General features: G+C 40.8%; 1 protein-coding gene across 1 annotated transcript; it reads right to left on the minus strand.

Moving 5' to 3' along the window:
* Positions 1–1,513: 1,513 nt before the first annotated feature.
* LOC118796060 lies at positions 1,514–27,272 on the minus strand. The gene is made up of 9 exons (XM_036554890.1): positions 27,194–27,272; positions 26,865–26,964; positions 26,464–26,541; positions 25,738–25,744; positions 21,705–21,786; positions 21,352–21,451; positions 21,118–21,195; positions 15,021–15,065; positions 1,514–1,607 (listed from the first exon to the last, which is right to left on the minus strand). The coding sequence occupies exons 1-9, from the start codon at positions 27,270–27,272 to the stop codon at positions 1,514–1,516; spliced, it is 663 nt and encodes a 220-aa protein (XP_036410783.1).
* Between the last annotated feature and the right edge of the window lie 376 nt (positions 27,273–27,648).

Below are 27,648 nucleotides of genomic sequence, written 5' to 3' on the forward strand. Positions count from 1 at the left end.
TCACTTTTATCTTGGTACAAACACACCTTCCCTGGGACAATTATATCAGATTAAATATACGGGTGTCAGTATTCAGCTAACAGCTCAGTCACATTTGATTAATTGAGCTCTGTTAGAATGAAATCCACCTTGCAGGTGCCTCCCCATCCCAGCCAGAGAAACATTAATGTCATGCAAGTTAACAGCTCAGTTCTAGAAAAGAGACCGTCCTCTAAAAGTGAGCTGCATAGTTTAATGTAAAGTAAATGACTGATTTTCATTAATTTGATTAAACTTATTGTAGAAATTCCAATTCCTTTTTTAAAAGTCACAGAAGCTAATTTGTGAAACATTCAGACCTGGACCACCTTAATTGGGCATAAAGAATCCCATTTGTATTTTCTGCTTGTATAGAACATGATTGTGTAGCATTTCATGTCTTCACCGCAAATTTACTTTTACATTCATTCATTTATTCAAAGCGAGTGAGGCAAAGTACAACACAAACAAAAAACATATAAAGAGTCAACAATATTAGAAACGCTGCATGACCAAGTTTTAATAGTTGGCCAGAAAAGGTACAAGCTAAGGTACAAGGTAAAAGCTGGTAGAGATGTGATCGCATGAATCCATAGATCTGAATTTTTTCTAAAGGAAAAACAAAGTTTAAGACATAAGAAATTTGCTTTAGGTGGTAGTGTTTCAGGTGTTCAGGTGAGAGCAGAAGAGCTGTGTCTTCAGATGTTTCTTGAAGATAGCGAGGGACTCTGCAGAACAGTGGACTCTCTGAAGTGTGGAAGTTCATTCCACCATCGGGGGACAACGGCGGTAAAATTCACCTATCAGTGTCAAAGGCCATCTTTCTCTCATCTGATGGGTGAAAGCTATAACATTACTATAATGTCATAAACATCACAAGCTAGCTGTGTGAATAAGACTGAACAAATAGATGTTTAGGCATATGAACTGATATTCAGTAATAGAACAGAGTATTCCGTAATATGAGACAGTACATATTTTATAGTGCACATTGTATTTAAAGAAACCTGAACCAGCTGTCTTAACCATTGTGAAAGTTGCGAAAGTTCAGCAGGGTCCTATGTTGGTGCTAAATGGCTACAGTGCACATGCACAGCTGTGTCCTTGTTCGACCCTGGATGAGGAGAAGGGGCCTTTGATTGGCTGGCTCTAAATTTGATATGATTGTGTCCTGTGACCTCGAGCAGGGATCCAGGCTCCTGGGGATCCGCGGCTCTGCGGCTGCTGACAGAGCGAAGGGAGCGTGATTCACGTCGGGGGGGTCCAGTCTCGCCACAGCGCAACAGCAGGAGAACATGTGCGATGTGTATGTCCAGGAGACAGTACTCCCCCCCAACACACGCACACGCACACACACACACACACACACACACACACACAGCACCTCCAACCGCCCACAGCCGCACCCTCCTGCAGTTTCCCCTGAACGATATCAGACCTGGCAGGACCCCCTGTCCTTCTCAGAATGTAGCTGTTATCTGGGACCCACCCAGGGTCAGGGCGGCCCTCCGAGCGCGAGTCCCCATTTCAGGGGGTTGGTGAGTGGCGGGGTGGGCAGGCACAGGAGAACTACTGCCTGTGAGCTGGAGCTAGAGGGAAAGAGGAAGAGAGGGAGGGACAAGGGGAAAGGCAAACTAGAGAGAGAGAGGGAGGATGAGAGTGAGGGGGAGAGAGAAGCAGAGAGGGAGGGAGAACGAGAGAGCAGGGGGAGAGAGAGGAAGACTGACTTTAAAAACCTCTTAATTTCAACATTTGTCAAAAAAGAACATATTAAAACAAAGGGGACACGGGAGGAAAGAAAACAGAAAAGCACAGAAAACGAAGAAAAACAAAAACAAAACAAAAAAAACACAAAAGCCAACCACTGAACACAGAAACAAAAACCATCCCAATCACCCCCAACATACAGAAGGGAGCAACACTGTTAAACACCAAAGGGTTAGCATTCTACTTTAGCTTGTCTGTTCCATGTCATCGGCCTCAATTACTTTGCATTGCACCCCATTGAAAGCCCATGTGCTGTGGAATACAGAAAAAGAGAGAGAAAGAGAAAGAGACTGAGAGAGAGAAAAGACAGAGCAGCAGAGAAAGACAGATGGACATGGAGAGATGTGCATATATATGCTACACATGATGATTTACATATCAGCATCATGACCGTCAGTGCTCCTCGTAGCCATAACCTACAAGCAGGGTTTATATTGAATGCCATATTGAGTCTATGGCTGTACAATATAATCCCCACTAAGAATATGTGTTAAGGTTTTCTAAGGTGTTATGTTGCCAATTACATGCTGCTGTGTTGAAATATTTTACAATAAAGGACAAAGAAAAACTCCAAACAGCGTAAGCCAGGACTGAATTAAGCTTTTATCCGCTGATTATTTACATTCAGAAAAGAGCTTTAAAATGCCACTGTGTGTTCCTTTATAAAAGAGTGACCCAAATGCATTAAACCCCTCGAATACTAAGAGCTCAGCCTGGACAAGCGTCCCCTTGACAAACTTGTACAGAAACACAGTGAACAGAGCAATTACACCGTATATACACCTTCATTTACATTAAACCTAGTTAAAAAACACGTCAATGGCTCCTATCTGGGCCACTGGGATAACAACTCTAAAACACAATCCAGAGCAGTAACCCTAAGCAGACAAATACACACTGTAAGAATGCTCCCTAACTGTCAGAAATGCAGGGCAAAGACAGGTCCTGGCAAATTACTGTCTCAGTGACCACAAGCCAGCCATTGAAAAAGGCAGAAAAAGTTGAGACAGAGGCACATTGTGAGAAATACTCCCAAACAAGGGAGTTATTCCTTAATAAAATGAGTATATCCCTCTCTCATTTCACACACAGGTCTGAAGCACACAGGATGTTAGTCACACTGGGAAAGGAACAGCAGTGGTCCAGCATAGTGTCAACTGTCACAGCCTGAGGGACTAGCGGTGAGCATATGGGAAGAATGCCAAAACAGGCCAGTTCACCAGTACTTTTAATATTTTTGGAGTTTTTTTTTTTGGTAATTTCTTCTTGTAGGAATGCTTGTCATACATGTATTTATTGTATATATAATATATAATTTACTCATTTAACAAAAGCTTTTACCCAGAGTGACCTGCAAAAAGTGCACTCAATAAGGCTTGATAAGTAGCTACATGGATATGGAATCATTTCAACCATCGTTACTGCCGCTATGGGAAGAGAGTGAATTTGCACTTGGGTTGAGGGAGAGAGAGAAAGGAAAAGACAAAAAGAGATGGAGAAACAGAAGAAGAGAGAAACAGAGAGGGGGGAAAGAGAATGAGAAAGACCCACAGATATTACCCTCATCTGACCTGTGGCCACTAGAAGGCCCCCATCACACCTCCTCCACCACTGGCACTGTTCCTTGTCTAATTCTGCAGTGGTCCACAATGTCTGGATTCACATGCCCTTTTATGCTTTTTTATGTGTTTAGGAATCACTGCAAACCTGGTTGCTAAGCCCTGCACTTTCGCCTGATCCGCAAGCTCAACAGTAGCTGTTATTGAAACATGATATCCTCTGTTCCCTGTTACTCACAACAACCCGTCATAATCATGACAATTATGAAGGTGAGGGACTCAGTTACTCTCAGTGGGAGAGTAAAGCTTGGAGAAAAACAGCAGCTAATCCCTCTGACAGGAGGGAACGGTTGACACTATACAGGTGCTGTGGTCATGACCGAGCTGTAAAAACACAAAACCAAAGATCCCTTTGCTCACAGTCTCCTCCATTTATCTTAACATTCTCTGTGCTGTACTGGACACGGGCCCTGGGCGCATCAGCAATACCTACAGAGGAACTGTGACTCGACATTTGTTCTGCCCACAGGCAGACACACACTCACAAACACGCGCGAGCACACACCCACACATCTCCATCTGGGAAGGCCGTCTGTTCTCTAGGCGCACCCATTTCTTTTCCAAATTTGCGCTCTGTAAGTTTCTTCAGGCACACTGTGACATTGGGAGAGATTATCATCCTTCCACTGGACACTTGATGTTATAATTTTCCTCAGATAATATTTTGGCTGTGTGTCACTCTCATATTTCAGTGAATTACATTGTACACTACATTCAGTTATGTCTTTTGGTGTGCTGGAATTTGGGACATTGTTACAGAGCAACTTGGCACCCATGGTACTTCTATGAGACAGCAGAACTCAGGGTAAGTATTTGGTTGAACTGAACGCCATAAAGCCTGTTTGCTTGGGAAAGCACCCAGGAGTGTGGGCAGTTTCAGGTCGTATGCAAGATGAGAAATGAAAACCTAACCCTGAGATACTCCCTGAAGAAGAGTCAAGTGGTGGTGACTCTGGTGAAGAAATCTTATAAGAAGAAATCTCATATAAAATCCCGAAAACCATTATAGTCTGGTTTCCCAATGTCTACCCACATAGAAGATGACAATCACGCACCTAACTTCCCTTTTGATCTCCAATGAAAATGATGGTAATGATAAAAAAAATAATAGGAAGTACACCCACACTGTTACACTCACAGATAACCAGTTTGTGTGACTAACATCTTTATTTACTTGCCAGTTTGTGTCATTGAACATCCAAACAGGTGGTTAGCATCAGTGAGGCTATAGTATAGTGCCCAGACAGCTTGGAGTGATAGAGGGTAATTACTCTGACTCTTAATGATTTTAAGGTGTGGCTGCTTTGAGCAGCTCCTTCATTCAACACCCTGTGAGACCATGCAATGGCTGCTTGGTGATGTTACACCACATCACATGTGACTTATTGAAGGCTTTGGAAGCTTGGAACTAGCCCCTGTGTGTGCTTGCATGTCTGACTAAACACTTTAATGCCCTATTGCATATCTACTACCTTTTACTGCCACAATTCATTTAAAAGTGTAGGTGGCAGTGAAGCACAGTGGTAAGGAGCTGAAAGGTTGCTGGTTTGATTCCCTGCCTGCAAACTGCTTCTGTACACTTGGGCAAGGTACTTAACCCACAATTGACTTAGTAATTATCCAGCTGTATAAATGGATAACATGTAAAAGTTTTAACCTATGTAAGTTTCTCTTTATGAGAGTGTCTGCTAAATGCCAATAATACAATGTAATATAAATGTCCAGTTTGACATACCATACATGTTCAATGACAACTGCAAGGAGAACTAATGGTCAGAGAATGGCCCTTCACATCTGTCAGGTATGCTATGCGTGAAGCATCCAGTAATCCTGTAAAGGTGGAACTCCTGGTGGCTGTAAGAATGACATTTGTCCTTCTGAATTTTTTGTGCTTTGTGCTGGAAAGGTCCCACCCAACACTTAACTGCTATATGGATACAAAACAGTGAGACACCCAAGCCGGGAAAGGAAATGTGAAGCCAACGAACGCTGCTGGCATGAAATTAAATGCCCAGGGATAGCACACTCTTTGCCCCATCTGACCCTGAGTACTGGGGACCTGCTATGTACACCATGAGTACACCTGCCCTGCCATGGGGTCATGGAGTCCACAGAGATCCCTCGAGGTCCAAACACATTACACGCTGGCTCTGGGAACTGCCAACATTCATTTTTGGCACTTGTGCCACAGAGTGAACGAATACTGTGCCACGAGGAGCCTAATTAAGATCCACTGCATTATGGGTTACCTTAGCAGACCCGCTTGCCCGAGCCAAATAGCACAGCTTACGGTTTTATGTAAGGTTCGTTCACACAGTTGGATGCACTCACAGAAGCAATTCAGGTTAAGCACTTCACATAAGTGGGGGAAACAGCGGGTTCGAGCTCAAACCAGTGAGAGTCAAACCAGCCACCTGCTGGCTAGCTCTCTCCCAAGTGGGAGGCCGTTCTCTCTCGTTCCTTGTGGCATTTTTTGATACCGCGGGGACCAGGGCCCAAGGACACGCAGAGATAAGTAAGGCAGGCCAACTGCAAGGGTGGTGCAGCCACCTTTCTCTTATCAGCTCTGGCTTTTAACAGAACAGAGAGCTCAGCAGCGGTTATGCTGGGAGAGAAGAGGGACTTTCGGCTCCAGAGCTAAATCACAGAGTCATTTTAAAAGCAGTAAACTTTAGATGGGATCACTCTTGTGCTTTCATGTGGAAGGCGTACAGACTCCAGGTTACAACCCTCAGTGTACAATATGATAGAGCCTGCTTTAACCTCTCTAATGATGGCACAACATGACCGACAGCAATGCTGAAGGGCATCCAAAGTGATCCCAGCTACCTCCAAGACCCAAATATAACCCCTGGATATGGCCAAGTGTCTTGGCTCTATTCCCCTGTCATAGACAAGGTGCAGATCATTCTTAATGGTGCAGATCTACCACTTTTGCTGGCCAGACAGCATGTCCGTATGAGCCAGAGAGCTAAGTTAGAATGAGAGCACACATAGACAGCATGACCAGAACATCAGAGAGGACCGTATTTAAAGATGCACCATCAGGAAGCCAAGAGTGGCCTCCTGCTTTGGCAGCTGTTCAAGTAGAGGGTCACATACAGGGGTAAACTCCCTGGGTGGATAGAATGGCATGGTCTCTGTAGAACTGAAAAGCACTTTAATTTCGAGGTGTGTGTAAGTGGGGACAGGGTTATGTGTGTGTGTGTGTGTGTGTGTGTGTGTTGGTGGGCGGAGTTTAGACCCCACCTGGATAATGCACAGCAGTTGCTTTGCACCACAATGCTCACCGTTCATAGCATGGGGAGGCAACTCCATGGGAAAACAGGAGGGGCCCCATAATTAAACCTCTTCCGATGGCTGTGGTGTGTTTCTGCGTTTCTCGCATCTACAAATCACCTTCCTTTTATCTCCGCCATCGAATGAGACTGAGGGATTACCCACGTTTTGCAAACACGGATAGTGTTTAGGGCACGTAGGCATTCGGTTTAAAAAGAACAATGAGTGGGCCTTAACGACTTGACTCAGGTCCAAGGAAGCCCACACAAGCGCTCGACAGCACCCTCTCTCCCTTGGACTGCACATTTCATTGGTGAGCTGCTGGAACACATTACATTATGAGTAGAGTAAGAAGGAGGAAGAAAGCCTAAACAAATATAACCAAGGAAGTCCCAGCATGTGTAATTTAGCCAAGTTTTGGATGCCACCAAAACAGCCGTCCTCCTCCAGCTCCAAGAATCTATGTCTCACTATTTGTACAGACTGACACGGAGGGGCATGGCGCCACTGCTGAAGGGGTTAAAAGGTGATGCAACCGATGGCTTAGGCGGGGTTGTCCTGTTTCAGGCTGCATTTTTGCCTCAGAACTCAGGGGGGTAGTGAACAGTCATGATCTGTTGAGTCCAGATACACTATCAGTCAGAGGACAGACCTGTCAACCGGTACGGCTCACCAAACGGCTTAAAATACAGCATACTGTATCACTGAGTAACGAATGTCTTCTGACTGACCCTGTATCATTGAGCCGAGACTGTGATCAAAACCTGTATTTCAATTTTCATTCTGATCTTCATATTCTCCAGAGAGGAACTGACAACTCTTATTAATTTAGAATAGGTTTCACACCTGAACTTCTGCTTTTAGGAAAAAAAATGAAACTCTAAGTGATTGTTGCTCAGTGGTGAAATATCTGAAGGATAGAGTAACCTGAGTTATCAAAAAAGATGCTGTGTTAGCTTGTTATGTCTGATTTGCACTGAAATGTCTACCTAAGCAGTTGTAAAGAGGAGTCCATCTTAATTACTGCAATTAGTGACTGACTACAGTCAAGCTGCTTAATTAAAGAGAGCTCTTTGAAAATGAGCCTTTCAAGGAGCTTGCATTGTAGCAAATGAAAGAATAAAATAAAAGACAGCCCATGTTATTGTGTCTTTTACATGAATCTACTTCCCAATCACAGGTGTAAACACATACCACTATTAGCCTGTGTTTGCAGACAGCCTGTTGTTTGTTTCAACACATTTTTTTCATCTTCAGATAGTCTCAAAGGGGTGAAGGTTTTATTTTGAAATATTTACATTTCACTAAGATAACCAAATAAGGAATGGAAATTTTACATTCCTGGAAGACTGCAAGATTCACATCTGAGGTCTTAAATACATCATCTCCATAAATCTCTGGTTTATTTGAATGCATATACTTATTCTATAGTATAGGTTTTTTGGACTTGGTCCTTGCTCTGAAGAAACCCAGAATAGCAGCTCTCAATGATCTGTTGTAACTGATGCATTATCGCCCTCTGTAGGTGAACATAAAATTACGTCTGTAATTTATCCGACTTTATTTATCTGACTTTATCCGCAGTGTTTGGATGTTGAGCGATTTTGGAACACATAGATCTCTTCGTGTTTAGTTTGGATGGGGGGAATGGGGACGGATGACGGGTTGTCTTAGGTGATTTCTTCAGAGTAATTACTGGATTTACAGTAAGTGCAGGAGCGTTAGAACTGAGGATGTGTTTATGGTGGTCCCCTTGCAGGTGGTAGAAATACACGTGCGTAGAAACAGTGGCAACGGAAATTCCGGAGTCTTGCTGAATCCACGGAAAGAAGCGTTTGAGCTACATGTGGGGCCAGTGTTTGCTAATAGACAGTAAAGTACAAAGTTTTATTTTCTCAATGGTAATAAAGCTACAATTACCAGATTTAGTAAAGACCGAGAAAAATAGCAAAACAAATAAATGACCTATGTAGAATAAAGCATGACTAAAATATAACAAACACTTTGGCTGATAGGAAAGTATTGCGTGCCAACAGGGCAAACAAACGGTGCTCACACACAGACTTGCCGCTTGTAGAGTTTAAGATGGAGTGCAGTGCAGTGATATCCTGGGACTAGCTTGAGGTAGGCTAAACAGTAAACACCGGGAACATTTTGAGAGTGAGAATCAGGCACATGGGGGATTTCCTAGACATTGCTAGGCTACCTTTAATCTTAAAAACAATTCAGTAAATTATTGTAGATCTAACAGGTATTGCCAGTAATGTATTGCACAATTGCAAAGTAGAGCGGGTACCACGACCGAAGAGCCTGTCCCCGCCCCCCCGATGGTTGCAGCTCCCGCGACTTTTCATACCAGTCCCGCGTCGTGCCATCTCGCCCCGCTCCCCCACCCGTAACGTTTTGAAAACATGCCCGGCGCCACCCAGAGATTCCAATCGCACATAAGTAAGGGTTACACAGCGCTTAATATCCTTACTAAAGTATAAACACACCTGTAACCCTCTAGGTTAAGCAGTCTGCACTGCCGGATCTTTTGGTGGAAAATCTCCAGCAGTGCACTAGAGATGAGACTTTTTCAGATTGCCTTCAATTCGGTTAACGCAAGGGCAAATCGAGGGCAATGAAAGGGGTCCTGCTCGCAAATTCGAATGAACAGAAGGAACGCAAGCCTACTTGTGTCGTTTTAAAGATCCCAAATGAATCCAGACAGGTTTGTCCATAGGGTGACCGTACGTCCTCTTTCTCCCGGACATGCCCTCTTTTTGGAACGCATTTTCAGGTCCCAAAAAGAGGACATGTCCGGGAAAAGGAGGATGTATGGTCACCCTACATTAGTAACCATAGATTTATTATGTTCCGCGCCCATCGGAGAAACAGTTAAAAGTAGTAGGCTGCAACACTGTTCTACAGTTGGCGAACTGAATAATCATTTCAACCGAATGGTCGCACCTTGTTAAGAAAGACACCGGAACTGAATAACCGGAATAACAGATACCCTTATACCCTAACTGATCCTTTTCAAACGAAAGCTCCATTCTCTGTGCCTTGAAACAAATTCAATTCAATTCATTTTTATTTGTATAGCGCTTTTTACAACACAAGTTGTCACAAAGCAGCTTTACATTGTTCCTAGGCCTGAGACCCCCTGAGAGCAAGCCTAAGGCAACAGTGGCAAGGAAAAACTCCCCATCAGGAAGAAACCTTGAGCAGAACCGGGCTCATGGGGGGGGGGGCCCATCTGCTTCTGGCCGGCACTGGGCAGATAGAACAATAGTAGTTAACAGTAGAGTAATTATAAGAATGTCTCCTAGGATGTCCAGGTCTTGGAATGCAGTTGGCTTTGATGGGCAGGGCAGCGAGGTAGCAGGACTGGAAAACGGGATGAGGCGCTTGGGCTACAGCTCCGGACAGGAGCCCGGAGCAGGGAATAGGAAGCAAACAGAAAACAGTGGTTAGTGGATGATAAGAATGGCAGGGATGTAGAACAGAGAGGCAGGAGAGGAAGGGCAGAGAAAAAGGTGTGCAACAAGGAAAGACCCCGGCAGGCTAAAATTACGGCAGCATACCTAGGGGCCGGCATAGTCATGAGGGCGACCCTAAGACAGTCAACACCAGATCACGGCACAGGGTCCATGAAAGCAATGACCACTTAGTCCACCAGAGACTCTATGATCCACGCCAGCACCAGGCCATGTCCCTCAGCTGAAGGATTTACTATATAGATATATAGATAGACAAATAAAATATGTTAATATACTACCATGTTTTCAGATGAATCCTTTTATGCATTCCTTTCAGATTTTTTTTCCACAAAAAGGACACGTGCATAGCTTGCTTTTTATTTTTTGTTTGAAGGTTATCTGTTTATTCATCTTGACATTTACAGTATTAAAGCAATTTATATTAAGTACCTCACACGCACAGAAATTGTGTTTATTAACAAATTAATCCACTCCAGACTGTCTCTCATTTTATAACTGGTGTGATAGCTGTTGTCGGTTGTAGTGGAAAATAAAATGTCTAACATGTAGTTTATGTGGGAGTCTGTATTCTGTATGATGAAAGCAAAGCGTACCCTGTTTTTGAGTTATGCTCTAAATCGTCAGCAGAGAACGCTACAGACCTTACCGGACTGACTTGCTAAAGGAAGCCCTCGAACTCTTTCTCCGCTAGATGGCGATAAAGTACAGTCACAACTGGTAAGACAAGGGCCATTTGTGTGGCTTTTTTTAAACAAAACGACTTCAACCCAGTTAATTCTGTGAGTATGATAAAGCACAAAATCTCTATATCTTCAGCCAAAAATATATTTAAATTCCCTGTAAAATAAATTCAATCTATGTTCTGCAGATGTTCTGTTCTGTTCAGATGTTCTGATGTCATATTGTCAGGGCCCCGCCCCCTAGCTGTGGTGTTTTTGTTTTTTCCCTGTCCATGTGCTTTTGTTTTTCCTTGTGTTCCAGCCCCGCCCCGCTCCCCGCCTGGTCCCCGCCCACCTGATTGCCCCATTACTTTCACCTGCCTGCCTGCCCACCTGCATCCCATCTCCTCATCAGCCCAGCCCTATTTCTACCCTGCTTGTTCCTGTCTTGTTGGCCAGTTCGTCTCAGTGTTTTCGTACCTGTTTTGGTCCTGCAGTTTTTTGGATTTCTGATTTCTCCGCGTTTGACTCTGCCTGCCCTTCGTCTTTGTTTTTCTGCTTGCCGTTTTGTCCCGTTGCCTGATCGTTTGCCTGCCCGGGTTCCTGACCCTGCCTGCTTCTGTTACCGACCCTGCTTTTGTCCACGGACTGCCTTCGGGTTTTTGACCCTGCCTGCTTTTGTTTCGCAACTTGCCTGCCGTCATTAATAACCCCGCCTGGAACTTGAAGCTCTCTTGGTCTGCGACCGAGTCCTTGCCTGAGCCCTTACACATATTAGCTACTAGTACTAGTACTAGTACTACTACTACTACTACTACTACTACTAGTACTACTAGTACTACTACTACTACATTCCAATACTGAAGTTATAATGAATATTACATTTGTCGCTACATATGAATACTTCTGTTTTAATGTAGACAGACTGTAGTCTCACCTCTTCAGACTGCATGATGGCTTCCATAAAAATTGTTATAGCACATACAGTAAGTCTTGCTTTTTCTGTGCGGAAGTCCTTCCAATATGTGGGGGGAAAAAAAAACAAACAAAAGGCATCAAAATATATTCAACCCAGCAATACTGCACAGAAACTGTATACAGCTATGCTAATCTGAAAATGCTAAAGAGGGCTTTGCTCGTGAGCTACTAGCCCGTGCTCGCCACCCTAGCTGCTGGAGACAGTCTTGGACAAAACCATTATATTCAGGAATATATAATTTCACTCCATAATAAATACGCATAGAACATTAAAAGTAAAAAATGGTGGATATGACTGTACACACAATACAGCACTGAGCATACACAGCATCCAAATCACAACGTTTACACTTCAGTCATTTATACTTTACTTTCCTGGTAAGCTGGCTGTGCTCCTGGCCTTTCAGGTATGTGCTCATTCAAACGAGCCCCCTGGTGAACATCATCACCAAAAACCTTGGCAGCATGACTAAATCTGTGGAACTGTCAGAGGGCAACAGGTGAAATATATTCTTAGCTCAGTACCAGATACATATGTTTTTCTGCGAACTAAAACATTTCTATATCCATCCACTTCTATGTGCAATATTTTCAATGTTAGACTTGACATGGGTGGGGGAAAGGTTGGCGATGAAATGTCTGTTTTGCCAAATATACGTTGCAGTAGTACTGGTTTGATGCTTCTGTTGAGATGACAGGCCTAACGTGAACACTCCTTGGAAAAGAGCTCCCTCCTATTTACCTGTGCTGTAATATTTCAGGGGACTCAACAATAACATATTTAATCATAACTCTAATCTAGTTCCTCATAGATGTGGATTTTCCTTCCCTGGCTTCAGGGGCCACACGTGAAGCTTTGAAGGGCCACGTGATGCCCTAAGGCCACAGATGGGCCGTAGAAACTCCTTCTGTGTTTCTTAACAGCGTGATGTAATCTAAGGCAAAGTGTGTGAAATGTGCTTATCTAGAGTCAGGTGCATTGTGAATGTTCTCCAGAAGGACTTTGTAAATATTCAACAGTAGGACTTTCCAGAATAGTTTAAGGACAGGTGTTTTTCTTTTCCCTCACCTTTGACAAGCGTAAAAAAAGGAAGCAAAAAATTCCTTGACTGGGCAACGTTCTGTTACTTCCTCTGATTCCTCAAACGCGTGATGACGAAACCCGCTGTGTGGAGGAACCCCAGAGGGCGCATGACGATAATGAGTGACACAATGATCACTGCTGAACATTACACACCAAACATCCCCTCAATAAACGGCTGTTTCTTACTGAATTTTCAAAAATATCTCAAATCAATCTCCCTTTGAATTTGCTGAATATGTGAAATGAATCCAAACAGACTTAGAGCTGGAGCTGTTAGAACTGCAGGAATCACTGTTTAAATTTCTGGCAATAACACTGTTTCAGTTTCTAATGGTGTTTTGTCTGTCATTGCTATCCAATTCTATCATCTTCTTTTTTATTTGCAGCTGGACCGTTTATATTTTTGTGTCCTTCCATCATGTATGAATAGGTTAATAGTTTATATCTGGCTACCGGTAACCCTGTTCTCATGATCTTATTATCTGCTTATTTCAGCTATTGCATCAGCTTGCAGGACTTTCCAAAGTTCTCTCGGCATTCCTGCTGTGACAGGTTGTGCAATAAATCAATGCCAAAAACCCGGGTAGGCTGCAGGAGCAGTCACAGCCAGCAGCTTAGAATGGCCCTCCCACCATTCACTGTTCCCTGACTGATGATGTTGTCATTCGTTTGAACTTTCACTACTTCTCCGTTTGTGCTTTCCACAGTTCCCCTTTTGCGTGTGGCTGTAAGTAAACAGGCAGGAGGAAGAGAAAGTGTGTGGCAGGTGGGCCAGCTGTGTATGCCAAACAGAAGGGAAAGGGAAAAACAATGTCTCCTCGCTAGTGAGGAGAACTGAGCTATGCCACCCTGGCAGCCCCAGTCCAGCAAGCTGTTGTTACCTTAGATACCACTAGTGACTGAAATGCAGTCATGACAAAAATGGGCTATTGTGCATTAATCATTTATTTAAAGAAATATGTTTTTTGCAATAGCAATTTTATTTATTGGTTTGCTAGTTGTCCTTCATAAAACATGAGCTGGTTGCAGAGGTCAAATGCACTGGTGCATTATCATGCCTTGGTTCACTTTTGAATTTCTCACATAATATCTGTGTGAAGTATTCACCGTAAACCACAGTAAAATGAGACAGCAATGAACATACATTGCCCTAAGTAATAGGATGGCATTGCTCCTATCTGACAGCAGAGATAGACAGTTGTCAGGTTTGCTTTATTCAGGCTGAATGGAGCTTGCAACCTCTGTGACTATACTGTTGTGTTGGTGTGAAAAACTAAGACGATTAACATGGAGCAAAGGCACGTTACTGTTACTGCTGGCACTAAAAAATAAAGTATGATGTGTTGATGTGTTGTTGTGTTGTGATTGAAGGAATATGGCATCTCCATTTTTTTTTTTTTTGGGGGGGGGGGGGGGGACCTCAGCCATTCATAGGACAGTGACCAAAGTTCAGGCAGTTGTCCTTCTTTGGGCAGACAGGGGCTTTTTCCTCGACAAAATCTCTGCAACAGAAAAGCAAAGGTATAAATGGGTATGGATATTACAATGTACAGTATTACAATGATCCACTTTTAATGCTATAGTATCAGAAAACTCACATAGAAAATAATTACTGTATAAAACTTTTTTAAATGGGAAAAAATTGAGCTAACAGAACAGACGAAACAGGCAAAATGAGAATGGCAACAGTGACTGCATGGAAATGAATGATGCTGACAGCTGAAGTATGGCTCTGTTCTGCCCCTGCCACCCAAGTGTGGCCCTTGCCAAAATTCAGCCACCAGGGTGCAATGCTGAGCCCTGGGTAAAGGGCATCTGCCCACGTCTTTACAAAGAGTCGTCACAGGGTGACCTACTTGAGAGCTAAACTGCACTTCCAGAATGCAATTCCTTTCCTTTCCTTTTCATATTATATTGTGTTTTTGCATGGCATTGTTTTCTTATATAGTATATTCTGTGATAGGCTCAGTATTAATATGTTTGATGAGAAGTTTGAGAAATGTAATAATTGAGTTGACTGATCTATTGATATTATGCAGACACACCCTGGAGACACGGCTGAGAAAAGCAACATACACCAAAGACACAGCAGAGACAGCTCTAAGACACAGTAACCTCAGCATATTCTCACCTCTGGGTTTGGCTGTTTGGGCTTGACATTTTTTGTACTGTGGATCTAGAAGGACATAAAACAGAAGCAAAATTTAGAGATGACCTTTTCCTTCCTTTCATATTTGATATGATTTAAGCAAGTCCTATACAAAATACCTTATGATATATAGTGTAATGTCCTATCCTTCCATCAGGACAATTCTTTTTGCTGAAGTATAGGTTGTAATGATCTCTGTTCTTAAAACACAGTAAGTCTACAAATAATCTGATGTTCATCGTAGCATGGCTCAATAATTACCTTCCTTTCCATATTATGTTGTGTTTTTTTATAACTTGCATTGTTTTACTTTGTAATGCAGTCTGTAACCTCAGCAGATTCTCACCTCAGCTCCTGGATCATGTCCATTACCCAGGGTTTAGCAGCGTCAGCACATACCTTTCTACCTCCTAGTGTGTGGAAACTGGGAGAGAGAACATCAGTCAGTCATCAGGAATGTATCTATATCTCTCCTATGTCTGTAGTCTCCCAATTCACTTCATATACATAGATGTTACCTTAACTCCATCTGTTCATTACATTATTGTTATTTAGCAGATGGTCTTATCCAGAGCAACTTACAAAGGTTTCAGTTGTATTCATTTAAACAGGTGGATAATTTCTGAGGCAATTGGGTGTTAAGTACCTTGTCCAAAGGTACAACAGCAGTCGTCCATTGGAAAATCAAATCTGCAACCTTTCGGTTATGAGTGCTGCTCCTTACCACTACACCACACTGTGAATACCGCTGAACATGGACTAGCTCATAATTTGGTTGTTAGAACAATGATCAGATTACAGGTGATCTTTCAAATCAAAGGGGACTTCAGCTGAGCTTTTTCATTACCACTGTTTGTCTGTGAGCTGGTGAAGTAGTAGTTGCTCATACTCATTCAGAATGCTGCTGCTCGACTGGACCACAATGTCTGCAAATTCTCTTGAGTCTCTCCCTTCACTTTTTAATGGTGATGGCTCACCTCCGCTTCAAAGCAATGGTGTTAGCCTTCCAGGCCCTCAATACCTCCTACTTATCCTCAGTTGATTGTCTGACCCTACACATCGGCCAAACCACTGCACTCAGGCTTAGCCTTTCCTCCCTCTCATAACCTTGCATCTCAGTCACGCCACTGTCTATCTTGGACCCTACATGGTGACACGAGCTTCCTGTTTTGGTCAGAACAAGTGAAACACTGGCCATCGTTTGTTGCACGCTGAAGACCCATCTTTTCAGGTTACAGCTACCCCCTAACAAAATGTGATATTTTGTCCCCCTTATGAGCAATGAGGTTTACTTGCATGTGTGTAGCATGTGTTAGCATTATATTTGGAATAATAGAGTTAAGTTGTACATATTGCTGTGCATTTACATTTCTATTTAGGCGTTCATTTGTGGTCTCAGTGCTGTGTTTGTCACTGACACATGTTCATGTGTGGTTAGTGGTGTCCTGTTTGTGCAACTTCTCATGCTACTTCATTAGATACACTGTGTAATCACTCTGCTAAATGATAATAGTGTAACATAATTAGGGCTGCCCCATAATAGTCGACCAAACGTTAGTCGATGAGAAGAGTCTCAGTCGACTAAGTTTCCATTGGTCGGTTAGTCGCAGAAAAAAACCTCTCAAACTTCATTCAGGAGTCGTTAAAAAGTGATTAGACGGGCAGTGTGGGATCATTTCGAGTGTGTAAAGGACGACCCCAAGAAGGTGACATGCAAACTCTGCATGCAAAGATAGGCCTATCAACCTCAAACATGACTTATCATCTGAAACATGTAGGGGAGAGCCGGGACGAAAGTAACACTGCGATTTTCTCCGAGCCCATACAAGTCTGATATGCCTGACTGTGTCAGCATGTACAGCATGCAACACTTACCTGAACCCCAAAAAATCGTGTGGATACATCATACTTTCGTGGACTTATACCCAAGAAGCTGTTTTCAATCACGGAAAGTAAATTCACTCAAGCGGTAATTTTTTTTTTTTAAATGACAAATTGTGTCTATTGTTTCATGTGTCATAGTCATGATCATTTGACAGATTAATTAGTACTTTAACACATCCTGAAGTTTGCCATGTCAAGAGTTTCTCGGTTTAGAAGCAAGTCAGGTTTAACTGTCAGGAGTCATTGTTGGGACAATTGTAACAATTGTTTCTTTCGTCCTTCTACAATAACAACTATAGGCCTACTTATTATATAGCTATTATGATATATTATTATACTGAAGTTGTTCCACATTTGTACAAAATTGCACCTGGTATTGATAAAACACACACGTGAGTTGTTGATCACAACGAAAATTAGTTTCTCTCTGTAACATTATCTTTTAAAATGGCATTTATCTGAAAAATGTTACTTTCGTCCCGGCTCTCCCCCAAGTAGCCTATAACGTTATTATCCCTTTCGCACGTAACTTATTTTTATGCAATGTAGTGCGCTGTTACGTTAGATGTTATGTTTTCATTAGCATTATTAAGCTTCTCATAGCTTTCAGTTAGAATTTGCAGTATTTTTTAACGTTTATCACTGTTTCCTCAAAGCTAAAATTAGCTAGAATTTTTCGCACCGGTTTTAGCATACGTGCTAAACCACTAATAACACCGGTGTGACCGTACACGCGAAAGGGTTATTCCATTATGCTAAATAATTAATGGCCTAATTAACATTAATGAATTGCAAAGTTAAGGCTATATGCAGCTAAATAAATATATTGTCATATGCCCTATTAGGCTTATACAAGTGTTCGTGGGGACTGAGGAAGATTAGCTAGGCCTACTGCATGTTTAACTTCATGTTCTGTTTTTCATTTATCACTTGTTTTATAAGTTATTGTGTTGGCGTTACAAGTTCATACGTTGTAGCCTATTATGTTGTACTGTGTTTAAATAAATTAACAAAATGTTCAGTCTCCTTGCTGGTTGCTGGACACATTCAGAATCATTACCGCTTGTAAAATTTATATTTTAAAGGCTCATTATTACGGTTTTGTATTCCTCTGTAACGTAGCACAGTGTTGACAATGTTACTTATAACATTCTTCCTCAGCCCTGGAACTCAAACCATTTTCTGATCCCTCTAAAAATACATAAATAAAAAATAATTAAATTAATGTCATAAACATGTGACGACTAGTCGACTAATGGCTTGAACTAATGAGTAATAGCTGACTAGGAAAATCTTTGGTCGGGGGCAGCTCTAAATATAGTGTAGTGTAACTAAAAAGCTCTTCCATTGTCTTTCCTTTGCACATACCAAACACAACCAACCCTCTTGTCACTTTTAAAAACATTAGAGGATGGATACTCACATAACTGCATTGATGTTGCATTTTCCACCAATGTTCTGGACTGAGAATCCTTTAATGAGGCTCTTTGGAAGTTCAGCTTTTGAGTATTTATTGCAACAGGCTGAAATTGACAGGACATAAGAAAAACAAAATGTCAAAATATATTTTATCAAGGTTATGATATCAAAATGTGCCGTAGGAACATACATAAAAAGAGTGATTGCCACTAAACTGAAACGCAACTTGCCCCACTGAAATAGTGCTATATACATATATATATATATATATATATATATATATATATATATATATATATATATATATATATATATAAAATATGAGTGAGAGAGAAGCAGGAGGTAAAACAAGTAAACCATTACCTGCTTTTCCGTGAAGACTGAAGAGAGTCACAGCCAAGACAAGCAGCAGACAGACTGTTGACAGGTTAGTGTGGGCCATCTTCTGTGGTTACCATCAGAGCTTCGATAGAGTGGAGCTGGTGTGCATGTCTTTGCTCTCAGCATGAGCACTATATATCAGTGGTAGGGGTGGAGTAGGCATTCCTGCTGATCCTGGAAGAAGAATGGACAGAACTGCTGTGAAAATTCCACTTCCCATTTTATCATTGATTCTCTCTGGATAGATTCCTGTGGATATCTGCTACATGTCAGTTTTGGACTTTTCTTGTGTTCTTACTTGTATGTATGCCTCTCAGAGTGAACAATAATATGAATGAGGCAAACCTGTTTATTGTTTTGATATTAATTCTCTTCTGAGAGATTACTATAGATATCTACTGTAGCAGATTTATTTCTCAATTATCTTATTTACACATAACAAAACCTAACAGATTTTATTAACCATCATCTTCATCATCTGTCCTGTTCAGGAACAAAAGACCACATATGCCCAGCTTTTTCTACTATATAGTTTTCAGCATGCTATATATCTGCTATGTACCTTTCCACAGAGTTACTCAGAAATACCTTCTTTTAAAACTTTAACAGCACAGTAAGAATGCTTTTACTGTACATGTAAGCCATGTGTTGGTATATATAAAGGTTTATCCTTATGATTCACACTGAAGTAAGATGTCTGTTGGGGTGACCATCAGATTTACAGCTCTGCTGTCTAGTGAAAACTCTCATGAACAATCTCCACGGAAACTTTAAATGTATTATTGAAAGAGCAATTATGATGGATGTGCCTTCACCTATCCCTGAAATTGTACAACTGTTGACTTAAAGTGTTTTGACAGTCAATTAATATGTTTTACTTGTATGATAATGTGAATGTGTGTATGGGAATGCTTAAATATGTTGTCATAGTAAAGGGACATGCAAATTGTGTCATTATAGCTACAGTGTGGCCCTTGACAGCATGTGGCAAATAGGGGGTGATACCACAACCTGGCGGAGAGAACATTGGCCCATGTCTTGGTAAAGGAGTCGTCATGGGGTGACCTACTTAAGAACCAGACTGCGTTTCCAGAGCTGTTTCAACAGCTGAACTGTTGGTAAATACTGCATTTCCCCATGATTGCAATCTCAGAGTGAGAGCTGGGTTACACTGCAGACACTGCTCTCGGTATCTTTCAGGGCAGAGTCGGAGTGCCTGATAATTAATGGGCCTATATTCTTATATATCAGTCCCATATTCAAACTAACATCAGTGTGTGTTACCTTTCATTTAGAGCATGGATTTGAGCTTTTTTTTTTTTTTGGATACCTTCCAAGCATCATGAGTTCTGCAGTCAATGAAATTGACAAAACAAAATTTTGTATGAAACAACATACAAAAATGTGTCCTGTGCTTAAAGGTCGCATTGGGGGAATAAAACCTGCACACATAGTGTTAATGCAGTGAACTCAAGATATGTAAAAACATAAACATTACCTTCATCTGGACACCATACTTTCCTCGACTTGTGTCTTTACAGTCTAAATCAGATCCAACTGAACAGTGTTATCCAATAAAAAAGGCATGCAGGGGCAAAAGTATTATCAAAGGATTTATTTGAATTTCATCAATAAATTCAACATGATCATGTTTTTTGCAAACATGAATGAAACAAGAACAAGTATTGAAAAAGATATTATTGGAATTTCAGCAATGAATTCAACATAAGCATGTTCTTCCCAACATGAACGATCCAAGATACATGGTTTAGTTTTTAAAACTAAGAGTTTTTTTTTTTTTAAAACAAAGCAATATGCTTTTGAATAAGATAAATTCATTTACCATGAGTTCCCATTATTTTGACAATTAAATTAATCCAGAAATAAGTTTATATCAAGGATGTATAATGATTAATTAAAACTCTCTTTAAGAAATATGATATTATGATAAAATAAAACAATAAATAAGTATTCAACACAATGCAGCTGTCAATCTTCAGCTATCAGTTGGATCCTCCAGCGGAGAATGTAGAGAAGTGACATCACTGTCTCTGGGTTTGGCTGTTTGGTTTTGACATTTTTTGTACTGTGGATCTATAAGGACATAAAGCAGAAGCAAAATTTAGAGATGACCTTTTCCCTCCTTTCATATTTGATATGATTCAAGCAAGTCTTATACAAAATACTTTATGGTATATAGTGTAATTTCCTATTCTTCCATCCAAGTATAGGTTGTAATGATCTCTGCTCTTAAAACACAGTAAGTCTACAAATAATCTGATGTTCATCGTAGCATGGCTCAGTAATTACTTTCCTTTCTATATTATGTTGTGTTTTTTTATAACTTGCATTGTTTCACTTTGTAATGCAATCTGTAACCTCAGCAGATTCTCACCTCAGCTCCTGGATCATGTCCATCACCCAGGATTTTGCAGGGTCAGCACACACCTTTCTACCTCCTAGTGTGTGGAAACTGGGAGAGAGAACATCGGTCAGTCATCAGGGACTGATGAAGAGGTAATTGAAGAGCCCTTCCATTATCTATCTTCTCCAAAGACAACCAACCCACTTAATCCTTCAGAGACTAATCCATCCATCCATCAGAGACTTCCAAAAAATGGATACTCACACAACTGCATTGATGTTGCATCTTCCACCAATGGTCTGGATTGAGAATCCCTTAATGAGGTTCTTTGAAAGTTCAGCTCTTGAGTATTTAGTGCAACAGGCTGAAATTGACATAAGAAACATTCATTTTATGTAGTTAATCAAATCAAAAAGCACAATAGGAACACACCTGTGGAAACAACTGAAAAATACCACTAATACAAGGTTTTGATTCCCACCAAATCCAAAAGGAACTTCTGAGAGTGTGCAGTGTAAATGTATGTACACACACATAGATAGATAGACAGACAGAGAGGGAGAGATAAAATGGCTGACATAGAATGAGAGTGACAGAGCGAGAGCTATGACACATACCTGACTCTGCTTGTAGAGTGAAGAGACTGACAGTCAAGACCAGCAGCAGGCAGACTGTAGACAGGTTAAACTGGGCCATCTTCTGTGGTTATCTTCAGGGAGCTTCGAGAGAGTGGAGCTTGGTGGAGCTTGTGTGCATGTCTCTGGTCTCAGTGTGAGCGCTATATATTAGCGGCTGGGGGGAAATTTCCTCTTGCGTCAGTGGAGAGGGTTTTCCAGCGGAGCACAAAAGAATGGGCAGAACTGCTGTGAGAAATTCCATTTCCCTTTTTAATTATTGATCTTTCTATATTATATTATATTACTCTAGACATCAAGTATAGCATATTTTGACTTTTACTTTATTTAAAAGTAACATAGTATACCAAATGTATTTACCATTATCTTGTTCATGTATCCCATTCACCTACAAAATACAGTACGCACCCAATTTAGCCTACAGTATAGTACAGGTGCAAAAGGTATATAGTATAAACCTTACTATGTAGACATTACCATACAATTAAGCACTCAAAAAGTTCCTTCAAAAACTTTGTTTGAAATGTATTAATACTATACTATGAAGATGGATTTCACATGCAAACCAAGTTTCTCCTGAAACTAAATTTCATAGATTAGCATAGTAGTCAGGAGCCAGGCTCGTAACTGAAACGTTGCTGGTTCAATTCCCTGCTGGGGCACTGTTGTGGTACCCTAAGGCAAAGTACTTAACCCAGAATTGCTTCAGTAAATATCCAGCTGTATAAATGGATAATGTGTAAAAAGTGTAGCCTATGTAAGTCACTATGGATAAGAGTATCTGCTAACTGTCAATAATGTAATGTAAATAGTGCAGTGTTCCTCAAGAGCATGACTTTTAATTGTGATTCATATTTTTGAGAAGGTATATACATCAGGTATATACAACTCTGGTATAATTGTCATTAAAAATAATATTAGTATTAGTATTTCAGTAGTAATCCTCAAGGAAACTATAAAGGTATTTTTTTATTTGAAGAAGCAAAATTGGTGAAGGATGAACATTTGCCTATCCCCGAACTTGTAATATGGCTGACATTAAATATTTTTCATATTCAGAAAAATGTGTATACTTTTATGTTAATATAGATATGTGGTAGTGAATGTTGAAATGTCTTGAGGATCCACAGTACTGCTTTCCTTTACCATACTGACATACGAGTTCCATCAACTTCATTTCTAGAGGGACACTTGTCTGTCTATGTGAGAGATGCCCATTTGAGAGGAGGCAGCCCACACATTGACTGTTGGGCAATATCTGGGTAATTGTAAGTGATTTAAAAACAGTTGCAGCTGAGCAGTTAGTTGGTCAGGTGGTTTTGTATGCTGCCAGGTCTGGGCCCAAGGCTGGGTCCTGGTCCGTGCTCCTTTTTGTTTGTGTAAGTTGTATTTCTCTCTGTTAAAGAGATAACTGAGAGCACATCAAATACCTAAACCAGGAACTGCAACACAATGGAGTGATGTCATAAAGAGGAATGTCTCCATTGTGATCTTGCTGCTACAGTGTGGCCCTTGCCAGCATGCGGCCATGCTACTTCAGGGTGATACCGCAAGCTGGTGGAGAGAACATAGGCCCACGTCTTGGTGAGGGAGTCATCACGGGGTGACCTACTTGAGAACCAAACTGTGTTTCCAGAGCTCTTTCAACTGCGGACGTGTTGGTAAATACTGTATGGCATTTCCCCATGATTGCAATGTCAGAGTGAGAGCTGCATGGGTTACACTGCAGACACACACTGGAATTCAGGTAAAACTGGTTTGCCAGTGATATGGATGAAATACACTGTACTTGGCTCAAAACATTTTTACAAGACAGGGTTCCTGAATGCTTTAATTCTGTATTTTCAACTCACATTCCCAGCATCTAACAGTAGCGCAGGCACCTGAGGGCCTTGGAACCAGAGGACAGCCACACCCCAGTATTACTGGAAGGGGGGCAAACTATATTTACTCCCTCCCCCACAACATTTTCCATATGTACTTTGAATGATCGCTAGATTATTTTAATTCTTATTTTGGTTTTGGATCAACATGCATTTTTGGGCTCAAGAAGTCGATTTCTTCGCTACGGCCCGGGTTCGATCCTAACCGTGTCACTAGCCGACAGTGACTGGGAGCTCACAGGCGGAGCACATTGGCTTCGTTCCGCCGGGGATAGGGGTGGATACGTCGGCAGGGGCTTCGGTCCCATTAGCAACAGCCACCCCTGCTGGTCGATTGGGCGTCTGTGGTCCATGTGCCAAAGCATATGAAATGTCCGACTCATCTCTGTGCTAGCTTAGCTTGTGGACCGCAGTGCGAAAAGAATCAGCAGCTAACATCACGTGTCTCGGAGGAGGGCATGTGCTTGTCCACACTCTCCCGGATTGACAGTGGTGGTTGTGCAATGGGACCGAACATCGATGACAAATTGGGCATTCCAAAAATTTGGGGAATTAGCCATTCCAAAATGGGGAGAAAATGGAAAAATGAAAAAAAAAAAAGAAGTCGATTTCTTCTGTCGATGTGGGCTCCTTGTCAATGTCAAGAAATGACACAATGGGTTGCACACCTAGACTGTAGGGTTCAGCATGCGCTTGAAAGAAACACTTTTACTGGCTGAGCCACTTGGAAGCCCTTAAGTGATGCTTTTGATTGGGCCATTGCTTACAGACCAGCTGTAGCTTTAGTTAATTAATTCAGTATGTCTAATATTAATCTATTTACATGATGTTTTTAGAGAAAGCTTATCAAGGCGGGCTTAAGTGCTCAGACCAGTAATCAACTCTGTAAATTACCAGTGTTTTATCATTCATTTTTATTTTGAAATGACCTATATATTTAATATACTTAAATATTTTAAAAATAACATGAATGGTATACTCATTGTAATGTATGGAATTAATAATTGTTGTCAGATTTTATCTTAACAGCACTTTGACGAGCTTTCACTGTGTAGAAGCATTCGTATATATTGATATATGTATTAAATATATAGGGAATAAACTTTAAAGACAGCACGGGGAATTTCATTCTCAAAAACATTGGAGCCTTCACAGCTCTGTGCAATGTATAATATTTGATCATTAAACATTTATCACGTCTCCCAAGTATTAAACATCACTTTTACCCCACCAGTCCATAGCTGTGTTATTGTAATGGATTTGATGACATCTGAAATGATTGGACCATTTACAAAAACTAAATTTTAATGTGACAAAAATAAACTCTGTCACCTGCAAATTTGAAAAGTGTCAGATGACTGTGAACTTAAGTGTTTACTATGTTTAAGTAATAAATTTAAGTAAATGTCTCATTTTTGATTACTTACAGAACTTTATGAGTTTGTCAGTTACCATTACTGAGCAGCAGCATTTTGTCATTAACAAAAATTATGTCCTGTGTTAAAATCTCTTACACAATTTTAAAAACGGTTTGTATTTCATGCCTTTATGGAATGCATTGATATAATGCATTGATACAAATACTGTGACACTACTGCAGCAACAATAAACTCTAAAATATATAAATAAATATATTTACCTCACATTTTCAGTTTTACTATACATGGTCATTCAAATTTTGATACAGAGCCAATGTTTATGTTCTATGACAATAACAAACCAAACTGAAGCAGAAGTATTGCAAAAAGTTTTATTGGAATTTCGACAATGAATTCAACACAAACATGTTCTTCCCAACATGATTGATCCAAGATGCATGGATTAGTTTTTAAAACTAAGAGGTTTTTTGAACAAAGCAATATGCTTTTCAATGACTTCAAATCATAACAGTTAAATTAATCCAAAAATAAGTTAATATTATGGATATACAGTGAATAATCAAAACCATCTGTAAGAAATACAATATCTTGATATTATGATAAAAATAATAAATAAATGATAAAATAACAAGTATTCAACACGATGTAGCTGCCAGTATTCAGCTGTCAGTGGGGTCTTCCTACAGGTGAGGGTCCTGTAGAGTGACATCACTGTTTCTTGGTTTGGGTGTTTGTGCTTGACATTTTTACTACTGCGGTTCTGTAAGGACATAAAGCAGAGGCAAAGTTTAGAGATGACTATTTTGCCCTCCTTTCAGATTTGATATGATTTCACAAGAGATTGCCCTGCGTGCACACCTCAGAGACACAACAGTCAAAGAATTGCTCAATATTACACAACAAAGACAAAGAAAACACCCAAAAGGCACACGCAAGACATGGCTAAGACACATCAGACATAAAGCTGGAAAATAATACACAAAAAAAATCCAAAAGAAACACAGCAGAAAGCAGGGGCATTTATTTTTCCTAACTTTTAGCTAATTTGTGCCATTATTGTTTTTTGTCTTCTAAAGAGAAAATCATACACAAAATACCATAGTATGTATAGTGTAATTTCCTATTCTTCCATCAGGATAATGCCTTGTACCAAAAGCAGTATAGATTGTATTGATCTCTTTGCGTAAAACACAGTCACTCTTCAAATAATCCGACTGTCATTGTAGAATGGCTCAACAGTTACTTTCCATTCAGAAGTATGTTGTGGTTTTTACAGCTTGTATTGTTCTCTACTGTAATGCACTCTGTGAATGGCTCTGTATTAATGCCTTTGTTGAGATGTGTATGAAAGTTAATATTTGACTAAAAGTTTATTCATATTATGCAGACACACCCTGGAGACACAGAGGAGAAAAACAACATACACCAAAGACACAGCAGAGACAGCTCTGAGACACAGGAACCTCAGCAGATTCTCACCTCAGCTCCTGGATCATGTCCATCACCCAGGGTTTTGCAGGGTCAGCACACACCTTTCTGCCTCCTAGTGTGTGGAAACTGGGAGAGAGAACATCGGTCAGTCATCAAGGATGAATCTAATTCTCTTCTATGTCATATGTTTCCCAGTTCATATCATATGCATAGATGTTACCCTAAGTACGCCAGCACATAAAGTGTGAGTGAATGGCTCAATAAGGAATGTAGTATTATCAGCCCTGTTAGTTTCTCCTTGCGTAATCTGGTTAGCACATTTATCAGATCACAGCCAGCCTTTTGGGTGAGAGAGAATTTCAGCTGAGCTTTTTTCATTGCCTCCGCTTGTCTAATGAATTGCTCTTTTTTAAAAAAACATCAGAGACATCCAGAAAATGGATACTCACACAACTGCATTGATGTTGCATTTTCCACCAATGTTCTGGACTGAGAATCCCTTAATGAGGTTCTTTGGAAGTTCAGCTCTTGAGTATTTAGTGCAACAGGCTGAAATTGACATGAGAAACAAGCACTTTTTTAGGTAATCAAATGAAAAAGTGTCATAGAAACACACCTGTGGAAAGCTCTGGAAAAAAAAAAACACTCACACAAGGTTTTGATTTCTACCAAATCCAAAGAGTGCAGTCAAAATGTTTGTACACACACACACACACACACATGGACAGACAGTTAGAGAGGGAGAAGGCTGATACAGAGCGAGAGCTATGACACATACCTGACTCTGCTTGTAGAGTGAAGAGACTGACAGCCAAGACCAGTAGCAGGCAGACTGTAGACAGGTTAAACTGGGCCATCTTCTGTGGTTATCTTCAGGGAGCTTCGAGAGAGTGGAGCTTGGTGGAGCTTGTGTGCATGTCTCTGGTCTCAGTGTGAGCGCTATATATCAGTGGCTGGGGGAAATTTCCTCTCATGTCGGTGATGAGGGTTTTCCAGCAGAGCACAAAAGAATGGGCAGAACTGCTGTGAGAAATTCCATTTCCCTTTTTAATTATTGATCTTTCTCTGGATAGATTACTCGTTATGCATTCCAGAACGTTATATTTAGACTTTTTTACTTTACCTATTTACATGTAACGTAAAACACCAAATGTATTTAATGTTATCTTGTTCAGCTATCCCCTTCACCTACACAATATAGTACATACCTAATTTAGCCTACAATATAGTACT

This window comes from Megalops cyprinoides, chromosome 20 (genome assembly GCF_013368585.1).
Source record: "Megalops cyprinoides isolate fMegCyp1 chromosome 20, fMegCyp1.pri, whole genome shotgun sequence".
Taxonomy (NCBI): domain Eukaryota; kingdom Metazoa; phylum Chordata; class Actinopteri; order Elopiformes; family Megalopidae; genus Megalops; species Megalops cyprinoides.

Excerpts from the sequence above, each read along its gene's own strand:
- LOC118796060 (XM_036554890.1), bottom strand. The coding sequence starts at position 27,272 with ATGGCCCAGTTTAACCTGTCTACAGTCTGCCTGCTACTGGTCTTGGCT. Across the intron at positions 21,196-21,351 it reads TGCAACATCAATGCAGTTGT|TTTCCACACACTAGGAGGTA; the intron begins GTGAGTATCCAT and ends TCTCTCTCCCAG. Across the intron at positions 15,066-21,117 it reads GACATGATCCAGGAGCTGAG|ATCCACAGTACAAAAAATGT; the intron begins GTGAGAATCTGC and ends ATGTCCTTCTAG.